At 43.3% G+C, this 19,906-nt stretch overlaps 1 protein-coding gene across 1 annotated transcript in view; it reads left to right on the forward strand.

The window, feature by feature from the left end:
- LOC308281325 (high affinity choline transporter 1-like) overlaps positions 1-19,522 on the forward strand; it is a 25,557-nt gene extending 6,035 nt beyond the window's left edge. Inside the window, exons 2-9 of the mRNA XM_080721480.1 lie at positions 4,906-5,114; positions 5,234-5,347; positions 8,355-8,510; positions 12,893-13,041; positions 13,376-13,519; positions 13,934-14,087; positions 14,950-15,167; positions 16,550-19,522. Of these exons, the coding sequence (XP_080577606.1) occupies positions 4,931-5,114; positions 5,234-5,347; positions 8,355-8,510; positions 12,893-13,041; positions 13,376-13,519; positions 13,934-14,087; positions 14,950-15,167; positions 16,550-17,107 (1,677 nt within the window). The 5' untranslated portion in view covers positions 4,906-4,930 and the 3' untranslated portion in view covers positions 17,108-19,522. The remainder of the gene's footprint in view (positions 1-4,905; positions 5,115-5,233; positions 5,348-8,354; positions 8,511-12,892; positions 13,042-13,375; positions 13,520-13,933; positions 14,088-14,949; positions 15,168-16,549) is intronic.
- Positions 19,523-19,906: the final 384 nt, after the last annotated feature.

Genomic DNA, 19,906 nt, shown 5'->3' on the forward strand with positions numbered 1-19,906 from the left:
ACCTGTTTTGTTGTTGTTGACGAAAACAGAATAAAAACGAAATAAAAATCAAGCTATGGTGACTAAGACTAAGAATAAATATCATGACAATTTCGTCAAAAATTAAAAACTGGACTGAAATGTTAGCGAGGGACTTGTGGAGAAGAGATCCAGTAGAATTAAAAGACAAGTAATTTTATGTTTACTTGTGCTCGGGTGTTGAGCTCTGAACATGGCTGCGACGCGTTGTGAGCTTGTAGATCTGCTATTTTCAGCATGCAACAAAGTGTAAAATCGCCATCATTCTTGTTGACAAAATCAACTGTACATTTAGTCGACTAAAATCTAATGATATTCAGTCGACGAAAACAAAACCATTTCAGATGACTAAAAAAAACTAAAAAAAAAAACGAAACTAAATTAAAATGTATTCAAAGACTATGACTGAAACAAAATCTAGATTTCGGTCAAAACCATACTGGGTTGAGATTGAGAGGGAGGGGATGAGCGAGACAGGGAGAAATGGGAGAGGGGTGAGGGGAAAGAGGAGTAGAAGATGAGAGAGAAACGGGAGAAGCTGGTGAGATGGGATGGACGACTGCAGCCCAGGGCCCTGTAGGACATAGTGAATGGGATTGTTTTTCTCGTGGTCTGTTTTCCAAATCTCTGTCCAAAATGGGTCAGTAGACTCAGATATCCCTTTAGAGTAAGTCCAGACCGGTCTGTCTGTCTCTGTTATTCTCCCCCAGCCCCTGCCTGTGGAATGTTTCGCATACAGTCACGAAAACAGGAGAGGTTGGGCCTGAGGGAGGAGAGAAATATAATAGAGGGGGAAAAATGGAGAAGTGGAGAAGTGTGTGACCTTATATCAAAGTTTTATAGAATATTAATAAGAGAGAGAAAGAATGAGAGAGGGACAGTGAGGGACTTTAGAACAAAAAACAAAAACTTTAATTGCACCGCACAGATTAATTTAAGGCTATAGTTTTCCATAAAAATAGGAAAAGAGAATTAGGAAAAATAACACGAAAATACGGGAACGTCTCGGGGTAATTCAAAGCAAGGCAAGCAGTTTCCAAATTCATGAGACTCTGGGACGTTGTGTCTTTCCACTTTTGAAGGTTCCTCTGTTTTACAAGTGGACGGTGGGCACGCCAAACAATACCATAGGCCCACAGAGAATTCTACTGCTCTCAACTGTTCTACAATGCTATAAAGTTTTAAGGGCTCTGGACCGTCCATCCAAATGTGACTTCCTTTTAAGGAACAATTTGTCTGTTTATGCGCACGATAGCCAACAAGTAGCCTAAAAGCCGACTTTTGTGTTTTCACAGAGTGAAAGGTTCATCCTGCTCTAAGCGGAGATACACTCATCGTAGAGCTAACAGTAGCCAGTGCACATATTCTTAGAAGAAGTGTAAATGACAAGGGGTGGCCATGGCATCTGGTGTTTCGCTCACTGGGTCAATGCGGAGATTAGCTAATGTCAACACCTCTGAAGGCTTCCATGTACAATCACACATAGGACAGAATTTGTTTACTGTTTTATTCAGCTGTTGAAGATATGAATGCAAATTGAAGAGGCCCCACTGGTCATTTAGAGTTCCTGATTAGATTTGAAGCAGCTGTACTCTCGAGCATTAAAACTTTCCCCCGCAGATAATGTATCGAATATCTTTCGGTGACATTTTTAAAAGGTCAAAAAACAGTAAATGCCTTGTAAACCATGCGCAAGTTATAGCTCTACAGTGCCAACCGTTGCGTATCGCACTTTTGTTTTCATTTTTCACTGCCTGCAGTCCTGCATTGGAAGGCTATAAACTAAGCTTTGACGAGACACTTAGTGCCGTAATCTTGAAGATAAAGAGAGTAGTTTAAGCGTTGCAATGTCTGGCATGCAGGGGCTGGCGTTGCTGTGGAGTATGCACAGTATACTCGAAGCAAACAGAACTCATACACAGAAACACACGCACGCACGCACGCACGCACGCACGCGCGCGCGCGCACGCACGCACACGCACACGCACACACACGACCCTCACACAGAGAACACATGAGCCACGTGAGTGAGTTTATGAGGCTTTTGTTGACTTTGGCGCAGACCCCACTCCACATCCCCCACCTCCTTACATGTTCCTTCCATGCCCAAAAACACACACACACACACACACACACACACACACACACACACACACACACACACACACACACACACACACACACACACACACACACACACACACACACACACACACACACACACACACACACACACTCTTAGATACCGTACGCTGCCTGCCTGCCCCCATCCTTATTTTTCAACTCCATTGCTTTCACATTCCTTTTTCTTATTTCTATTCTCCTTGTTGAGTGTTTGTTTCTTCTTTTCATATGATTTCCTTCCTCCTTTGTTTCTGTTTTCGTGCGTTTCTTGCACGAACACGTGCGAGAATCTTGCTTGCATTGTGAATGTAATAATTCATGATGGAATTCTTTTTTCTTTTTTTTTCTGTTGCTATAGGCTGAGTTGCAATAATATATATTCTTGAAAGGTAATGGTTTTGGACATACAAGGTAGTCGTCCGCCTGAGAACAACCATATACTGTTACTGTCAATAGTGTCAATGTACACTGTACAGGGAACCTGTTTTTCTTTTTCTCCTGCTCCTTTCTCGGAAGCCATTTGTTTAATGCACACACTCAGTGTTACCTTACCATGCGCGCACGCACGCACACACATTAACTTGACTCTGATATTGTTCGCCGTGATTTGTGGCCCACGTTTTGCAGTTTATTTGCCTTCCATCCTTCGCACCCCGCCTCCTCCTCCTCCTCGCTCCTCCTCTTCTCCACCCACCCTCTCACAACCTCACATTGTCAGGGAGGAAAGCACCGTTTTTATCACAATGATACTTGTCTTCTCTTTACTGACCTTCACCTGAAAGGAGTGACGCAAACTAGTGTCTTCTTTCATGTCGTTGCCATAACTGCATAACTGTTTTTATCTGGTGGAAACCAGATCAGTAATCACCTCACTTTCTTTGACGACCATTGAGTACCTCTTCTGGATAGGCTATTCATGTCACATGGTAGAGCTAAGGGCCAATCGCAGGACAGTACCCCAGGAGTGCCCTTCTAGACAATGGGGCGCTCCTCCAGGCTATGGGAAAATTAGCTGTTGGCAAAAGTACTCAAATGTTTTACTTAAGTAAAAGTATCGTAAAAGTATCAATACTGCACTGTAGATGTACTCAGTTATAAGTAAAAGTCCAGAAATCAAAATGTACTTGAGTAAAAGTATGAAAGTATTGTCATCAAAATGTACTTAAAGTAGCAAAAGTACAGATGCGACACGTTGTGATCTTGTAGTGTAGACAGTAGCGGCCTTTACTATGTTTCAACCGTCAATTGAAACGGGCCGCGGCCGTCAGGGGGGCCTCCGACTGCCGGTCAGTCTAAGTCCAAATCACGGTCAATGCCAATGACAGTCCATTGAAAACCCCCTCTCACACTGGGGCCCCCTTTCTGTAACGCGCTGCCTAATGTCCTTCCCCCCTCCTCACTCACACACTCAGTCAGTCACTCTGAGCAGACAGCAGAGGGGGAGAAAAAAGTTGTCTGAAAATAAGTTGTTTAAACAGCTTGGAAACCATTCGCTGCCACTGGATTAATAACTGATCATCAATACATCTCAAATAGGGATCTACTACCTTTGGATGTTCAATTGGAGAGGACAACAGCAACACATTGAAATCCACGTTTTTAGGCTCCAACCGCTTGCATTAGATCCAGAGAAATGCGATGCGATGCGTGATCATTTGTCTTCTCTTCAACACTGCGCATATTTTACAGCTATCCTAGGCTGTGTAACGTTAGGTTAACGAGCTCGTTGACCCTCATTTGACATGGGCATAGTCTGGCATGTGCTGCGTGTGTCAACTGAATGCATTAGCCCAGATATCAAGTAATCATGATCTCCCCCTCATGCTAAAATGACTTTAAGTTCCACTTCTCCCCAAAATGTATTTTCCATCATGAATGACAAGCCTATACTATTGTTGCATTTAGGCTCTTTATTAAACTATAAGCCTGTGTTTTATTGCTACACAATAATGGTAAATAAAGTAGCTTACTCTCAAATAATCCATCCATCCATCCATCCATCTTCAACCGCTTATCCAGCATCGGGTCACTGGGGTAACAGTTCCAACTGAGATTTCTAGAGTTCCTTAATAATAATAATTAAAATAAACAATACTAATGATTATAATTGCGACCGTCAGGTCGCAGTTACTATGAAAACCTCCACCGCCTGTCTGTCTGTCCGTCAGTCTGTCTGTCACGTCACATCACACTTTTTTGCCCCTATCCATGTGAAATTTTCCACACACAATCCTTGTCTGCCAATCCACAAACTCCACCCTTCCAGGGACCCCCGCAGCTCCAGGGACCCCCGCCAAATTCTTTAAAACACATTTTTGAATACTGCTCCTACAGTTTTTGCCCTAAAATCACACAAATCGCTACAAGTGTATGTCTACACTTATCTCATCAACATGGATCTGTCCCATATAGCGCCACCATCAGGTCGATTTCTTTAACACATTTTTGGACCTAAACTTTTTTTTTTTCTAAAAAATATTTTTTTCAAACTTTTTTTTTTTTTCAATTTTTTATTTCAAACTTTTTTTACACTAACTTCAACACACCAATCCACCAGATGTTATATTGACTGTGTGTCAATTCTTGTTATTACATGAGATGATTCTGATGCTTTGATCTTTCTATAAATCATCTTAAATGGCACCTGACTTCATACAATGATGTATTAATCCAGTAGGTCGGTCCTGCAAATGCTATCTGCTTGTCTGTACTTGTGGAGAAAGTACATTGACACTAAAGGCTTTTATTTCTCCCCCTCAACAGGTAACACAAACATAAGAAGTGAACCATGGTGCTGAATATACCCGGCCTGGCGGTGATGGCGGTCTTCTATTTGCTGATTCTCGCCACGGGAATCTGGGCGTCCATGCGCTCCAGGAAGGAGGAGAAGAAGTGCTCGGGAGACGGCATGGAGATCACCCTGTTGGCTGGACGCAACATCAACCTGCTCGTTGGCATCTTCACACTTACCGGTAAGGGACATTAGGAATTTTATTGTCGCTATTTTTTCTGCGTAAGGAGCGAGAAGCCAGAGATTCCAACATCAGAGTCCAGACATGGCTCTAAAACGTGTGTGTGTGTCTTTCCACAGCTACATGGGTCGGAGGGGGCTTCATCCTCGGTATTGCCGAAGCGACGTACAACCCAACGCTAGGGCTGGTGTGGGCCCTGATGCCTGTCCCCTATGTGCTGACCTTCTTCTTGGGTGAGTACATGCACTGTCCTCCTCCTGACCTTTCGACCTCGGCCCAAAAGGATGACATGAACTAACGATCTCTTTATTTAACCAGGTATTTTGAATGTTGAAGGGCGAATGATCTCACCAAACTGAGATCTGGGCCAGTAAAGTAGGGCACCGTGCTCAGAAGTAGAAAACATTTTTCCATCTCTTCAACGCTACATGCACAAAATTAGGAAATTGGACACAGGAAAGGATTTAAGCCTTAAACTGGGCATGAGAAACTAGGTGTGAATGTCATTCGAAATTGCTTCAGGATTAATAGTCTTTTACAATGGGTGTAATCTTGTATCACTAGATGATCCTCCTTCTGTGATGCCGGCTCGTGGTGTTTAACCCAAAAAAACATCTGAAATCAGACACTGAACCCAAAACTCAGCCACTTCACTGATCCACATTTCACTTTGACCTCATGTGGCCCAATTGCATAGTTAAATGACACTCCTGTGTATGTCATTGCATCCCTGTTGTATGTCAGTTACCGTCAGCTCCCTTGTAGTCATCTCCATGGGAGAATATCATCACAAAAGGATGAAAGACCTTGCGCTTTGAGCTTGAGACTCGGGTCTCAGTTACAGCACAATTTTCACATGTTCACCATATAGCCCACAACAGTCGGCCCAGTGTTCTCAAAGTCTATAGGTGTAAATGTAGCAGGGTACACTGTTCGTGCCATCCGATCTGCTCTTCACATCCTGTTGTGAGAGGTACAGTATCATTGCACACACTCCAGACAGTTCACGGGCAAGCAGAAGCTCTTCATGTCTCATGTCCATTATACCTCTTCAAAAGTGCAGAACTCGATTTGAAATGGAGCTTTTCTTCCTTCTGGTATTCAATGCCTCCTTTGTTAGAGCCATTTGGCTCACATGGAAATGAAAGACAGTTAGGACTTAGGATAATGAAATATTCAGTACAAGTAAGTTAAAAATCAATGCATTCTTAAATGCTCTATACACATTCTCAAGTGTAGCATGAAATGTTTCCAATTGCATTCATGAAACATTTCCCACAAGCCAAAAAAACTAATCAACAGTTGTTATAATGTCTACTCAACATATCTTAGTCTAAGCTGAGCTCAGCTGTAAATTGAATATAAGAAAAGATTGAAAATTCTCATCGCTGAGTTTACCTAAAGCCTAATTTACACTCCATAGTACGATGAGGCACAAGAACAGATTTTCAAGTTAACAGCGTGCCATCATGTGATGGAACATAATTTCAGCTTAACCTCTGTTGCTGCCACTCCATTCCCCCACCCGCGGTGTACATGGAATAATAAAACTGTTGCGCCTGCTTTTAAAAAAAGGATTATGAGCCAGAAGCAACAGGTGTGGGTCTGGATGACCAACAGATCGCTTACTTCTCATAATCTCAGCTGACAATTTTGACTACTGTCCAGCAAATTGGGCAAGTGCGGCAAAACAGGAGCTTAATTACAGTGGGTCCAGCTCACTCAAAATAGAGCAGCACGCATCCTATCCACGTGTGGAGGCTAGTGGGTAGCATGGTCCACTTTTTTCCAGAAACATCTCTGCCTTAAAGGAGGCATACAGACCAAAATAGGACCCCCCCTGAATGAGAATGTTTCCCCAGACCTTCTTACCTGGTTAGGTTGATATGCCTCAATTCTGCCCCTGTTCTGAGATTTGTAGATTAGTCCCCACTGCTAAAACGGGCGTATCACCTCTATCCAAAAGCGCACATTTCGGCCGCTTCCAAACAAAAAAATCTTTTAGGAATCGTCCAGACATGCTTCCTACAGTCACCACACACAGCGTTTTAGCGTGACGCTCCGTGCATTGATGTAAACAAAGCCATGAGCACGGCCACTTCCTGCCTTAGCTTTGAGAGCTAGAGCGGAAGTCTCGCGAAATCTCACGAGAGCTCAAGGTAGCATTGCTTTCCTTAGCCCTGGTAAACAGGCTATTAACCCTTCACAGGCTACAACAGCGTGTCTGGTATGTCTAGGAAGCATGTCTGGACGATTCATAAAAAAAAAAAAATCTTTTGAAGCGGCCGAAATGTGCGCTTTTGGATAGAGGTGATACGCCCGTTTTAGCAGTGGGGACTATTCTACAAATCTCAGAACAGGGGCAGAATTGAGGCATATCAACCTAACCAGGTAAGAAGGTCTGGGGAAACATTCTCATTTAGGGGGGGTCCTATTTTGGTCTGTATGCCTCCTTTAACAAAACAAGTACTAGAATGATACCAGAAATTTGGAACGTTTTACTTTGCCAACGAATAATTCACTGAAAGAAATGGTAATGTATAGAGCCATTGTCTTTATAGAATAAGCTGCTGTCACCACCAGCAATTAATTATTATTTATTAATCATTTGCTTTGTGGACCCCAGGAAGAATGGTTAGCTGTGTCTTTATATCTAATGAGGATGAGAATGAGGATCCTAATAAACTCATAAACCGTCTTGCCAAACGTGTTTGGTCATCAATTGTAAATGATTTGCAACTGGTGCTTAAGTGGTGTTGTAAAACAATCATAATAATATTGGCCACTAAAAGTTTCATATCTGTTAGCTTCTGTGAGTATATGGTTTTGACCTGGCGGGTCAGCCATTTAGCATAAAGTCATTTGAGGAAACAGGTGCTCCTGTCAGTCGACAGAGCCTTGGCCACATGTGTCACCGTCACCGGCCCTGCCAGAGTGCTCAGGCCGTGGAAAACCGGAAACATAGACATCCCCAATCAGGAAACGTAACACAACTCCATTTTCCGTTCTTGTCCATTGTTGTGAGGGCTTGAGCGGAACCGCTAGCTCCACTGAAGGTGTTGTGTGTTGTGTTATCTGGACCGAACACTTGTTGTTTTCAAGTTTTCAGCACCCACCACCCCAAACATTGCATGCACAGTTGCACACAAGCACGCACACACACAGACAGACACAGAAGAACAAATTCTCTGTTTGAACATAATCTGAAGATTTTTTTCCCCCTCTTCCATTTCCCTCCAGGTGGCTTTTTCTTTGCCAAACCCATGAGGGAAAACAAATACTTGACAATGATGGACCCATTCCAGATTAAGTACGGGAATGTCCTGAGCAGTGCGCTAATCTTTCCTGCACTGGTGGCTGACGTCCTGTGGGTGGCACGCACGCTGGTCAGCCTAGGTAATTTACTCACAGTGCATCACACACGCTCACACGCACACACGCACGCACGCACGCACACACACACACACACACACACACACACACACACACACACACACACACACACACACACACACACAGAAACGCATACTGTACATGCTCATGCATGTACAGTATAAATATCGTGTTGGCAAACACATACAGTACTGCAGATAAACATGTACAGTACATATGCAAGGGAACAAACCATACACATACTCGAAGGAAACAAAGGGTACTGTATCACATTATCTTACAAATGTCCCTACATAGTTGCCCATTCTATAATTGGACACTGGTTACAGCTTCATTTTCTAGTTGCACACACATGGACTCTAGTCTAAGTTTCTTTTTACTTTGATGAAATGCGAGAAGCCCTATAGGGCATAAAGATTGTCCCGAGCCATAGTGTTCCCAATGAAAGAGCATTTGGACTAACAGAGTGTAATTGTTATGCTGTAATGAGGTTATAGCCACTTAAGCCCAATTTTCTAATTGTTTTTCAAAACTCACCTATTCTTGCCCAAAATATGGAAGCCAGATTTTAAGTGGTTAAGTGCTACAGTTGAAAGTGAGTCTATTTTGCAATTAAAGTGTGCTGACTGTGATTTACAGTAATTATTTGGGCTCAAGTAATAGTAATACTGTTGCAATACTCTGTGTGAGTGATGTTTCATGTGTGGTGGTTGGCGTGCGTGGGTGTGTGGGTGCACGTGTGCGCTGGGTGTGAAGGTGTGTATGTTCGTTTGGAACTGTTGCGAAAATACATGTGTGTGTGTATAATGTTTTCTTTGTGTGTGTTTTTTAACACTCTCTTCTGTTCCAGCATTTTTAGAAAAGGGGCTTTAGACAACGAGCAGCCTGTTGATTGTGAAAGGTGATCAATTATTCAAACTAGGTTCTTGTGTCACAAGACACTTCTTTCCACGCTTTGTTCCAAGGCTGTATTTGTTACAGGGACCCCGAAAAAAATAATAAAAAATAAACGTAGTTTTCACTATAAAGTAATGTTTTAAAACCCATCTTTACAAGTAATAGGCCTTAATACAGTATGTTCATAGTGGATGAAACGGAGTGAGGTCCAACTGCAATGTAGCATTGTCTGTATCATCCAGGTAGCACTGCAAGCTGTGCTGAACCCTCCACGACAGGGCTGACAGGGAAAGTGGAAGGAATGTTCCCGGGGCTTTTTTACTCAAGCCTTAATTTTAACCAATGCAACCACTTTGGCCTCAGGGGCCCCTCGCTCCTCACATCGAGAAATTGCCCCTCGTTATTATGACCCACAGACATGCCTCTGGGATCGTGTTTTGAACATGGGGAGTGCTGTTGCCATGCGTATGTGTCTGAACTTTATCTGTGTGCATGCTGTTTTGAGTGAGTCTGTCTGGTATGCTTGACTCTGTGCCAGAAATGCCCCAGTTTTTACAGACGCCGTTCCACGTGACACTAGCAAACCATGTGGAATCAATAACACACAATTATGACTGTTAAAGGTTCTGCTGGGGAGTTGCAGTGAGAGGAGACGTGACTGGGTCGAATGGGAGGGGTGTGTGTGTGGTTGTGTGTGTGTCTGTGTGCGCGCGTGCGTGTTGTATCCTATATGTACATTTTGGGGAGGGGGCGGGCCCCTAGCCATTGGTTGGATAAAAAGGGCATTCTAAAAACAGAACATGGGTGTATTTAGACAGCTCTTTCTCTTGCCATCCCTGGTGCTTCCCATTAAGCCCCAGAGACCCCCAAATCTCATTCCTTCTCTTTCCAAATTTAGCTCAGTGGCGCCCAGCACAGCTAAGCTTAGGCACAGCACAGCGCAAAACAGATTAGATACCTTCAATGAAACCTTAGAGAGAAGACCACCACCCTTGGAGAAAGTATTTAAGATGTAGTGATACTGCTGTTTGCATGTTATCCTCATGGGGGGAAATAACTAACAATCTCATTACTGACCGATGACTGACTGATGACTGATTAGCCTGCCTGCTAGTATGTCATTTCCTTAGAAAGCTGTTCAAGGAAATATCAAAATAGGGAAAAACAAAAACAAAACAAAATGCATGCAGTTAAAACGGTGGGAGGGGCTGAGGGCTGTCACATACAGAAGAAAAGCTTGGAGCGATATGGTACCAAAAATAATGGGTCACATAATATAACCTGCATTATCTCAGTATTTGGACAGTCCAAGACTAAACCTAGCTTGTGAACGGTGAGCACGGTGGCGCAGTGGTTAGCGCTTAGCCTCACAGCAAGAAGGTCCTGGGTTCGATTCCCGCCGGGGGACGCTGTGGGTGCTGGGGGTGTGTTTCTCCCTCCGCGTCTTCAGCGCCCACACCCTAGGTGGGGTCGGCGATAGGGCCTTTCTGTGTGGAGTGTGCATGTTCTCCCCGTGTCTACTAGGGTTGATACCCTCACAAAAACATGCAGTAATCCTGGTCTCAATAATGCCTCCCCCTGGCCAGCCGGGGCGCCTGATGGAGGGGAAAGGAACTGGTTGGAATAACGTGTTCCTTCCACGCGCTAGGTCCATCCTGGAGAAATTCCCTCTGTCAGGTGAAAAGAAACAACTTGGACTACTCATGCATTGAAGGAAGCATGAGGTCAGTCAGTTGTCTCCCCAGGCGCGGCAGAGGGAGAGCAGAGCCCAGGATTACATAGGCAATTGACACTGGGTGAAAATGGGTTGCAAAAATCGTGGGATAATATCATAGAAAATAGCTTGTGAAGGGGGGAGGGGTGTTTGGGGGGGATGGGGGGAGTAGGGATGGGACGATAATCGCTAATATCGTTTATCGCGATAAAAAAATACTGACGATAATCGTATCGTGGGGATTTAATTTATTGTGAAATCGTCCTCCATCATGCACCGGTACCAATTCACCTTTTATTTGCAATTCCGATATCACTTAAACCCTCTATAATTGGTAAAACAGTCTTTTTTCCCCCCACTTTCTACCAAATCTCTTTGCCAAAGAATAGCCAATCTACAAGCTCACAACGCGTCGTGTTGCGACACGTTGTGAGCTTGTAGATCAGCAATTCTTTGGCAAACGTTCAGCCACGGGATAACGATGGATTATCCCGATAAAATCGTTAATCTTTTGTCACAATAATCGTGACATGATGAAATGTTCATATCGTCCCGTCCCTAGGGGGGAGTGGGGTGGGTGGGGTGGGGTGGGGTGGGGGGGCGGCGGTGGGTGAGAGGTCAGTGAGTAGCGATCGATGGTGCCGATCTGACACTTCTCTGTTTAAGGGCGTTGTTGTGGTGCGGCTGCAGGCTGCGGCTGGGGATGACCCTGGCAATGTGGGAGAAGAGACGGTGAAGGTAGTGATGCTTTGCTTGCCTTGTTTGAGTAACAAGATGTCTTTCATTTTATTATTTGTTCATTTTCGTTTTTTTTCTTCCCCCTTTCATTTCCCACACTTTCACGCTTCATTTTCTTTTGCACTACTTGAACATTTCTCTTTCCTTTTTTTTTTTTCTTCTTTTTTTTTTACTATAATTTTAAGTTCCAGTCGGCCGTGATGATAATTCATTTAGGAGGGAGAAGGAAAAGGAATGCTCTGGAGTCTCACAATCAATAGGCTGCTTCTGTTACGTATGTTACGTATGTGTTCTGTTTGTTTTATTATTACTCTTATTATAATCACTTTTTTGTTGCCTTGTTGGTTATAAGTTCTTGGATGCCTTTTTAAAAAGCTTTTGAACCTCAGACAGCCACCCATGCTTTAGTGTAAACTTCATTCTTATTTTAAAAATGCAAGAATTGAATTGCTTTACATTATGCAGATCGATATGCAATTTGTTTTGTGCTCGTTGGAAAAGTAGTGTGATAAGGCATATATGGACAGCACAATAACAAGACAATTGTCCAGTTTCATATTAAATTGTATTTAAAACTGTTGAAATATGAAAGAGATATGTATGCATGTACCGTGTGTGTGCGTGCGTGCGTGCGTGTTTGTTTGTTTGTGTGTGAGAGAGAGAGAGAGAGAGAGAGAGAGAGAGAGAGAGAGAGAGAGAGAGGGAGAGAGAGAAAGAGAGAGAACAAATGAGATTAACAGAAATGGACTACAAATAATATCTAACTTACTACCCCAGAGAGCATGCACATCTTAGCAAGCCTGACAGTTGTATACTGTACATTAGAGCAGATCATTTAGAACGCAGAATGTGCTCTAAAGCCCAAATTTATACTTCATCATACAGCCGCGTCACTATACAGGAAAAGAGCTGATTTCCAAGTAGAAATGGGTTGTTTTTAGCCAAGCGATGTGGTCCTCTGATGAAGTAAGAAATTAGGCTGAACTTCTTCACCTGTCAGTCCACTTGTTCTGATGGTTCAGTTGTGTTGTTTCAGGTGGAACTATGAGCGTGATCCTGGACCTGGACTATGTCTACTCCATCGTCATCTCCTCTGTGGTGGCCATAGTCTACACACTGATGGGGGGGCTCTACTCTGTGGCCTACACAGATGTTATCCAGCTCATCCTCATCTTCGTCAGCCTGGTGCGTAAGGCTGAAATCAGTTCAAAATCAATACTGCAATCTCATGCTCTTTTTTGCATTTTTCTGTCGGATAGTTCACAAAAAAAGACAAAACTTTGTCTGCTTGATTATTATTTTTTCTGTTTATTTTTGTTGTGTGATACTGATAAGAGCATGCATATAATGGGAGTTTTTTTGGTAAGTCAGCTTTGCTAACCAAAGCCAGGCTGAAACATGAATACTCTCCAGGCCTCTGTTTGAATGTCTTAATTGTCTGGCTGTTTCACTGAAAGTGTCCCCTTGAGAGGCTACGACATTAATGAGTGGTGTTGTTGTTGTTTTTTTCCGCCTACAGTATGCTTGTGTTCCGTTCCTGATGACCAACCCTGACTCACTGGACATCTCTCTGACGGCCTTCAACGAGACATACCAGGCTCCCTGGGTGGGGTCGCTGGAGCCCAATGAGGCTGGCAAGTGGATTGACGACTTTTTGGTGTTGGTGAGTCGGAGAGGCACGCACGCACTCACTCGCACGCACGCACACACACCTCAAGCAAATTCGGGCACATTCCAAAGCACAGCAGGGCCGACACATGCAAAACACAAATGCAGAGACCACACCACACTTAATGTGCATGCAAAACATTTTTACTCGAGCCCACCATCTTCTGCAATGAATAAACAAGTGGTTGCATAACTGCCGCCTTCTCGGCAATGTAATTAAATCCAGCAGTATTGGGTTATTTCATTACCCGACAAAACGCTGCAGCATAACAACAACAAGTAAATTAAAGATGGAAAGATCCATGATAACAAGTAATGAGAAAATGGCTCCTTTTTCATCCTTTATTGGGGAATAATTGGATTCCCAGTGTGTATGTCTGAGCTGTGTGTTTCTGTGTATTCTTTACAGGGATTGGGAGGTCTGGCCTACCAGGCTTTCTACCAGAGAATCCTGTCAGCCTCTTCTTACACCCAGGCCCAGGTCACCTGCTTTGCCTCCTCTGCGTTCTGCCTGGTACTGGGTATCCCATCCATACTTGTCGGCGCAGTGGCTGCATCCACAGGTACGCAGTTCTTACTCACCAACTGGATCATTTTAGACCACACTGAGTCATATCCATTTGTGGACACTATATTGTGTGCAGGTTTAGCTTTAACTTGGCAGAAGGCTTCATCCTGTACAGATATTTGGAATATTCAAATATTCTGATGTTGAGACATCCTCAGACCTGGCAACAACATACTGTATACTGGTTACGGTATGTCCGCCCCACAGGCCACACTGGACTATGCCTGCCCAGTGTGGGATGGCAATCTGACTCCGTCTCTATGAGATTAGATAGTGTGTTCAGAACGTGCCTGCCAAATCACTGGCAGGGTATATTCTCCAGTTACGAACATACAGTACACTCCAAACCTGCTCACTACCCACTGTGCCAAGACATGAGAAATACACTGTGTCGGGAATTTGCCCTGGGCCTTCTGGATCTTCTCTTCAGAAGTAGCTCCCCCTGACTGGCAGGTTGTTCCCAGGTCTAGGAGGTCAGAGAGCGAAGACCCCGATGCCTTGTCTTTGGTCTAGAAGACTTTGGAACAGCAAAGAAGGGCCATGCCAGAGGATCTTAAGCAGCGCATCAGCTTTACTGTTCATTTGAATATATGGGAGGGATGACTTTCTATAATCGTTATAAGAGTGGAAGAGGATGTTAAGTTCAGTCTAGTGCACTGTTTCTCAAGCCTTTTCATATCAAGGACCCCTAAATTAATGTGTATTTGGCGACAGACCCCCAACTGAAAATATGTAGTGCCAGGGCCCCCCCCATCACGTTTGCCTTTGTTGACACTTATTTGCACACTATATTTCCTCATTCATTATTATGTACATTTTGGAAATTCTCAACTCATACTGTTTTCTTTCCCCCCAAGACTGGAACCAGACCAGCTATGGCCTCCCAACCCCTTATGAGCGTGGCCAGGCCGGCTCCATCCTCCCCATTGCCCTGCAGTACCTCACCCCCGCCTACATCTCTGTCATTGGCATCGGAGCCGTGGCTGCTGCCGTCATGTCCTCCATGGACTCAGCCCTGCTCTCCTCTGCCTCGTTGTTCTCCTCCAACATCTACAAGAACATCATCAGGAAGCAGGTGAGAAAACACCTGGAGACAAATATTAACCATTGTAAAGTAGGAACATATCCGTCACAAAATGACTGAGTGCACTGTACAGACTACAACATTGTAGTGAGTAAATTGGTTAAATCATGAACTGAATAATGATTACCCTCCCCTCAAATGGATGTAGTCTTTTGGAAATAAACACTTCCTACTCGTACACTCACCGCGTAATGCAACAAAACCTATTTATTCTCAGCTTAACAAAGGTACTCAAATGTCATTCAGACAGAAGTTACAGTACTGTAGCATGAATATCAGACAATGTTCATATGGGTAGTTCAAGGTTGTTAATATAACTCATATGGCCTGTATTTTACAAAATCTATTAATCATGTCTTTACAGCCAAAAGGCTCTGATAAAGTGAGTAAGTTATATCAATGACACAGATACCATTAAAAGTATTTATTTACTGACAACAAGAGGCCTCTATTGGTCAAAATTGTATAGGGAACTTTCTGTGGGTAGTAATATGATATTGGAGCACATATTATCGTGTTCTTTCACGTGTGTGTGTGTGTGTGTGTGTGTGTGTGTGTGTGTGTGTGTGTGTGTGTGTGTGTGTGTGTGTGTGTGTGTGTGTGTGTGTGTGTGCGCGCGCGCGCGCGTAGAAATGCTGGAGGCAGTTAGAAAGCTACTGCTGGCAGTGGGAAAACAAAGAAGCTATTCACTTTTCACATGTCGCCTGTTTTCACTTTGCATCGTGCTTTTAGTATTTTTTCTTTTTCTTCTACTTTCACTGAGCTCCCTCGTGAACAATGCTTGATCTAATTGCTTCCATTCTGTGTTGCCCCCGAAGAATGTTCCATACGATGCAAGGGGCGCGCTCAAGGGTGACAGATTGTTCTGGGGCTGTTGTTTCTCACCGCAGTCACATTTTCGACCCATTTTTTTAACCGCTCACGTGAACCGCCACTGTCAGTAGATGGATATAATATCATCTGGGAGTTATCAGTAAAGTAAAGGGCATTGTTCAGGGATTTACACTCTTTGGAAACAGTTTGGGGGTTAAAACGATCACACCAGTATCAATATTTCATTGCCTATTCATGGTTTTGCCTTTGGCTTTATATCATACATAAACAATAAACTGATTTTCTTTTTTCCTGCGATGGTTTTATTTTTTTATTTCACAGTCAGAGCGTTTTCAGCAAAGACTACAATTCAATGTACAAAAATTGTAGATTTTCATTCTGTATTGAAATGACAGAAACAGGTATATATTTTTTTATTCAAGGCTGTGAACTGGTTGATCCAGAAATGAATTAACTTGTATTCCGTCGTGTGTATCTTTACATTCAGATTAGATTTAAAATCTTAAACCTCTCCCTCTCCCTGTCTCATTCTTCCCCAGGCATCAGATCGTGAGATGCAGTGGGTGATCCGCATCTCAGTCATAGTTGTGGGTCTGGCCGGCACAGGCCTCACCTTCCTGGACAACAGTGTCCTGGTCTTCTGGCTGGTCGGCGTGGACATGTCTTACACCATCATGTTCCCTCAGCTGGTGTGCGTCCTCTTCTTCAAGGTGTCTAATGGCTACGGCGCCTCCGTAGGTTATCTCATGGGCCTTGTCCTCAGGCTGCTGAGTGGAGAGCCCCTCATCGGCCTGAAACCCGCCATCCATTTCCCCGGCTGCCGTCTGGACGCCGAGGGCAAGATGACCCAGTATTTCCCCTTCCGCACCTGCATCATGCTCACCTCGCTGGTGTCCATCCTGCTCTTCTCCTGGCTGGCCTCGATCGTCTTCAACAAGGGTCTCCTGTCGGAGAGGTGGGACGTGTTCAAGATCAACCGCAAGCAGACCAAGGCAGCGGCACTGGCAAAGGCTTTGGAAGACAAGAAGAGCTATGTTGTCGCTGAAACTAAGGATCCCGCGGTGAACAAGATGCTAATTGACACCACCAGCTGCTAGGGAGTCACAGAGAGAGGGAGTGAGAAGATAGGTGCAAAAAGGTCGACATTTTGTTTGTCTGCCAAGCAGGTGTTCACAGAGAGAGACAACAGTGGCAAAGATTGAAAAAGAAATTAAGCGGAATCTATCTGGAATGAACAATTCAGCCGAACAGAAATGCTGTAAGATTACCAACCAAACAAACCAGTATTTGTTTGTTTTTATTACAAGAATTATTTTTGTTCTTGAATAAAGGGAGTCCCTTTGTGAATAAACAAGAAGCACCTCTATGTGGGGTGTTGGTCTCGAGAGAGAGAGAGTTATCCTGACACTATACTGTACTGCGAGAGTGCGCAATAATGTTCTGTAATGGTAGCTTTTCTCTCAATGTGAATATCAGCAAGCAATCTGCAAACCTATTCCGCATGACAGGTTACGCCTACATCGCAATCATCAATATCCTCATTCGTGTGACACTGTTATTTTTATGTTTTCGCGCAAGAACAAAACACAGCAACCCAGAGAACAACGTGGAAAAAATGGAGGAGAAAAAAAAAACTAAAACGTCATCAAACCAACACTTGGACTGAAGTAACACAAACACATTTCAGGCTTTATATAAGGACTCATTATCTTTCTTTTTTTTTCCCTATTCAATATTCCCCACTTTATTGTGAACAACAGCCTTCAGGGCCAGAATTGAATACCCTGCCAGCGCAGACCTCAGTCTCCCACTGTGCCTCAATTATTGCAGGGAGTCATTTCCAGACCACCCCGCCCCCGTCCCCCCCCCCTGTCCCCCCCCCCCCCCTCACCCCAGTGGGTTGGACCCCAGTAAAAAAGCTGCTGTTTGTTGGCAAGATAAATAAATAAATCTAACAATTTGCTTCAACTGCACAGAGAGAAAGAATGTCAGACATCTCCCTCCATTTTCCCCTCCTCCTCCTCCTCCTCACTCATCCTCGTTCCTATCTTTCTTCTCTTCTGCCAGTCTGGAAAGACACTAGAGAAGTAAAACAATGCCTTTCACAGTTTGTAAATGATTTTGTACAGTAATAGTTTTTCTATGGTTATATATGCAAAGCTCTAGTTTACAAGGGGCTCGATGTTTTTTTTTTTTTTCATGAGCCTTGAGGTTATTTATGTTACATACTGAGCCTATAGTACATACTGTAGTAGTCTGGTGTACTGAGAGACTTGAGCCTAATTGATACCTCCGAGTATGACCATGTCACGTGCTGGGGAAAGAACTGATATTCAACGAAACAATATGGTTGAACATGGGTTGTTTTGGAGAGCAACTTGGTCATACGATGACGTATAAATTAGCCTTTGGAAATGAGTGACAGTCAGAGGTGGTTTAGCTCTCCCATGTGTCATTTCATCGGAAATGTTTTCTCTCAAATGTCAACGGTTATCGCTGGACAACATCAAATTGGGTGTATAATCTAGTTACTATTTTTTTCAAATACCTCATCGAGTGGTAAAGTTGACTCTAGCTATATATTGTAATTCAGCCTATGTTTCTGACTTCCATCCAAAGATCAAGTGTGGCAAAAGCTCTCATTTTCCAAAGACAAACTGCACAGATCAACGATTTCCAAACAGGAGGCATAGAAGAAAGCACATGCATCCTACATGTGTGAGTATGTGATTGATACTTGTATTATACTCTTGTACTGTACAGCCTTATATATTGTATATTTTACAACCCTGTTTTTAAAGTCATGATCGTGTAGCCAAAGAAATGAAACACAAAGTGCATTATTTTCTCAGATGTTTTTAAAAACATTGAATGTTCCTATGAATGAATCCACCTTTGGTCATAATAAAATCATTGGACATTGGTTCAGAGTAGACTGCACTTTATTGATGCTGCAAACGGAAATTAATTTGTGACAGCAGCCAATATACTGTAGCCTACATAGTGTTCATTTGCGACAATATTGAACCAAATGATAGAGCCCTAAAAATGTGACATCCAAGCATACAGCACTCCTAACCCAGACATTTGTACTGATCTTTTCTGTTGATGCATCTGCTACATTTGGAAAGGAAGTCCTGAGAAAGCCCCTGCAGTAATCCTCAAACCGTCCATACCTGCAATTATGATTTTTGCAATAATGATTTAATGTAGCCTATATATAATTATATTTGACCGGTGAATCTGTTGAGCAAAAACTATTCTGATTGGATTAGGTGTACACAGTCAAAGAGGCACCAAAAATAAACACAATCCTCCATGTGAATATAAGCACCATCTCAGGGGAATACGTTGAAATGGTTGGTTTTATAATATAAAACTTGTATAAAAAGTAAAACCTCGTTTATGTATACACCGTATATATAAAATTGGTTTGTCCCATTCATGTATTTGGTTTTGTACTATTATGCATGTCAATTTGTTACGGTGTTTGTATACCAAGCTTTAGTAAAGGCTGTTCTCTCTTGCCACTTGGCAAGGCCTAACTTTGTAATCAATTATTTAATCCCCATGGGGTGATGTTCTGTCAGAATAAAGGTTGAAACCAATTTACAGAGCCTTTTGTTTTTAATGGCACAACACCATCAATGGCACAACACCATCAAGCTATATTGCAAGTGGGCTACACCAGTGTTTCTCAACCTTTTCAGGCTGCGACCCCCCAAATAATCATAACTAGGGACCCCCCCATCCTGATGAGCACTAAGAGTTGAGGCATCACATTTTGTATAACAGTTCTATTGTGAATATAGTAGATCTACATGCTCACACCTCGCAACACGAGGCGTTGTGAGTGTGTAGATTGGCCATTTCATTGCTAATGTTTGACATTTTGG

This window comes from Nannobrachium achirus (assembly GCF_963921795.1).
Source record: "Nannobrachium achirus genome assembly, chromosome: 3".
Lineage (NCBI taxonomy): Eukaryota > Metazoa > Chordata > Actinopteri > Myctophiformes > Myctophidae > Nannobrachium > Nannobrachium achirus.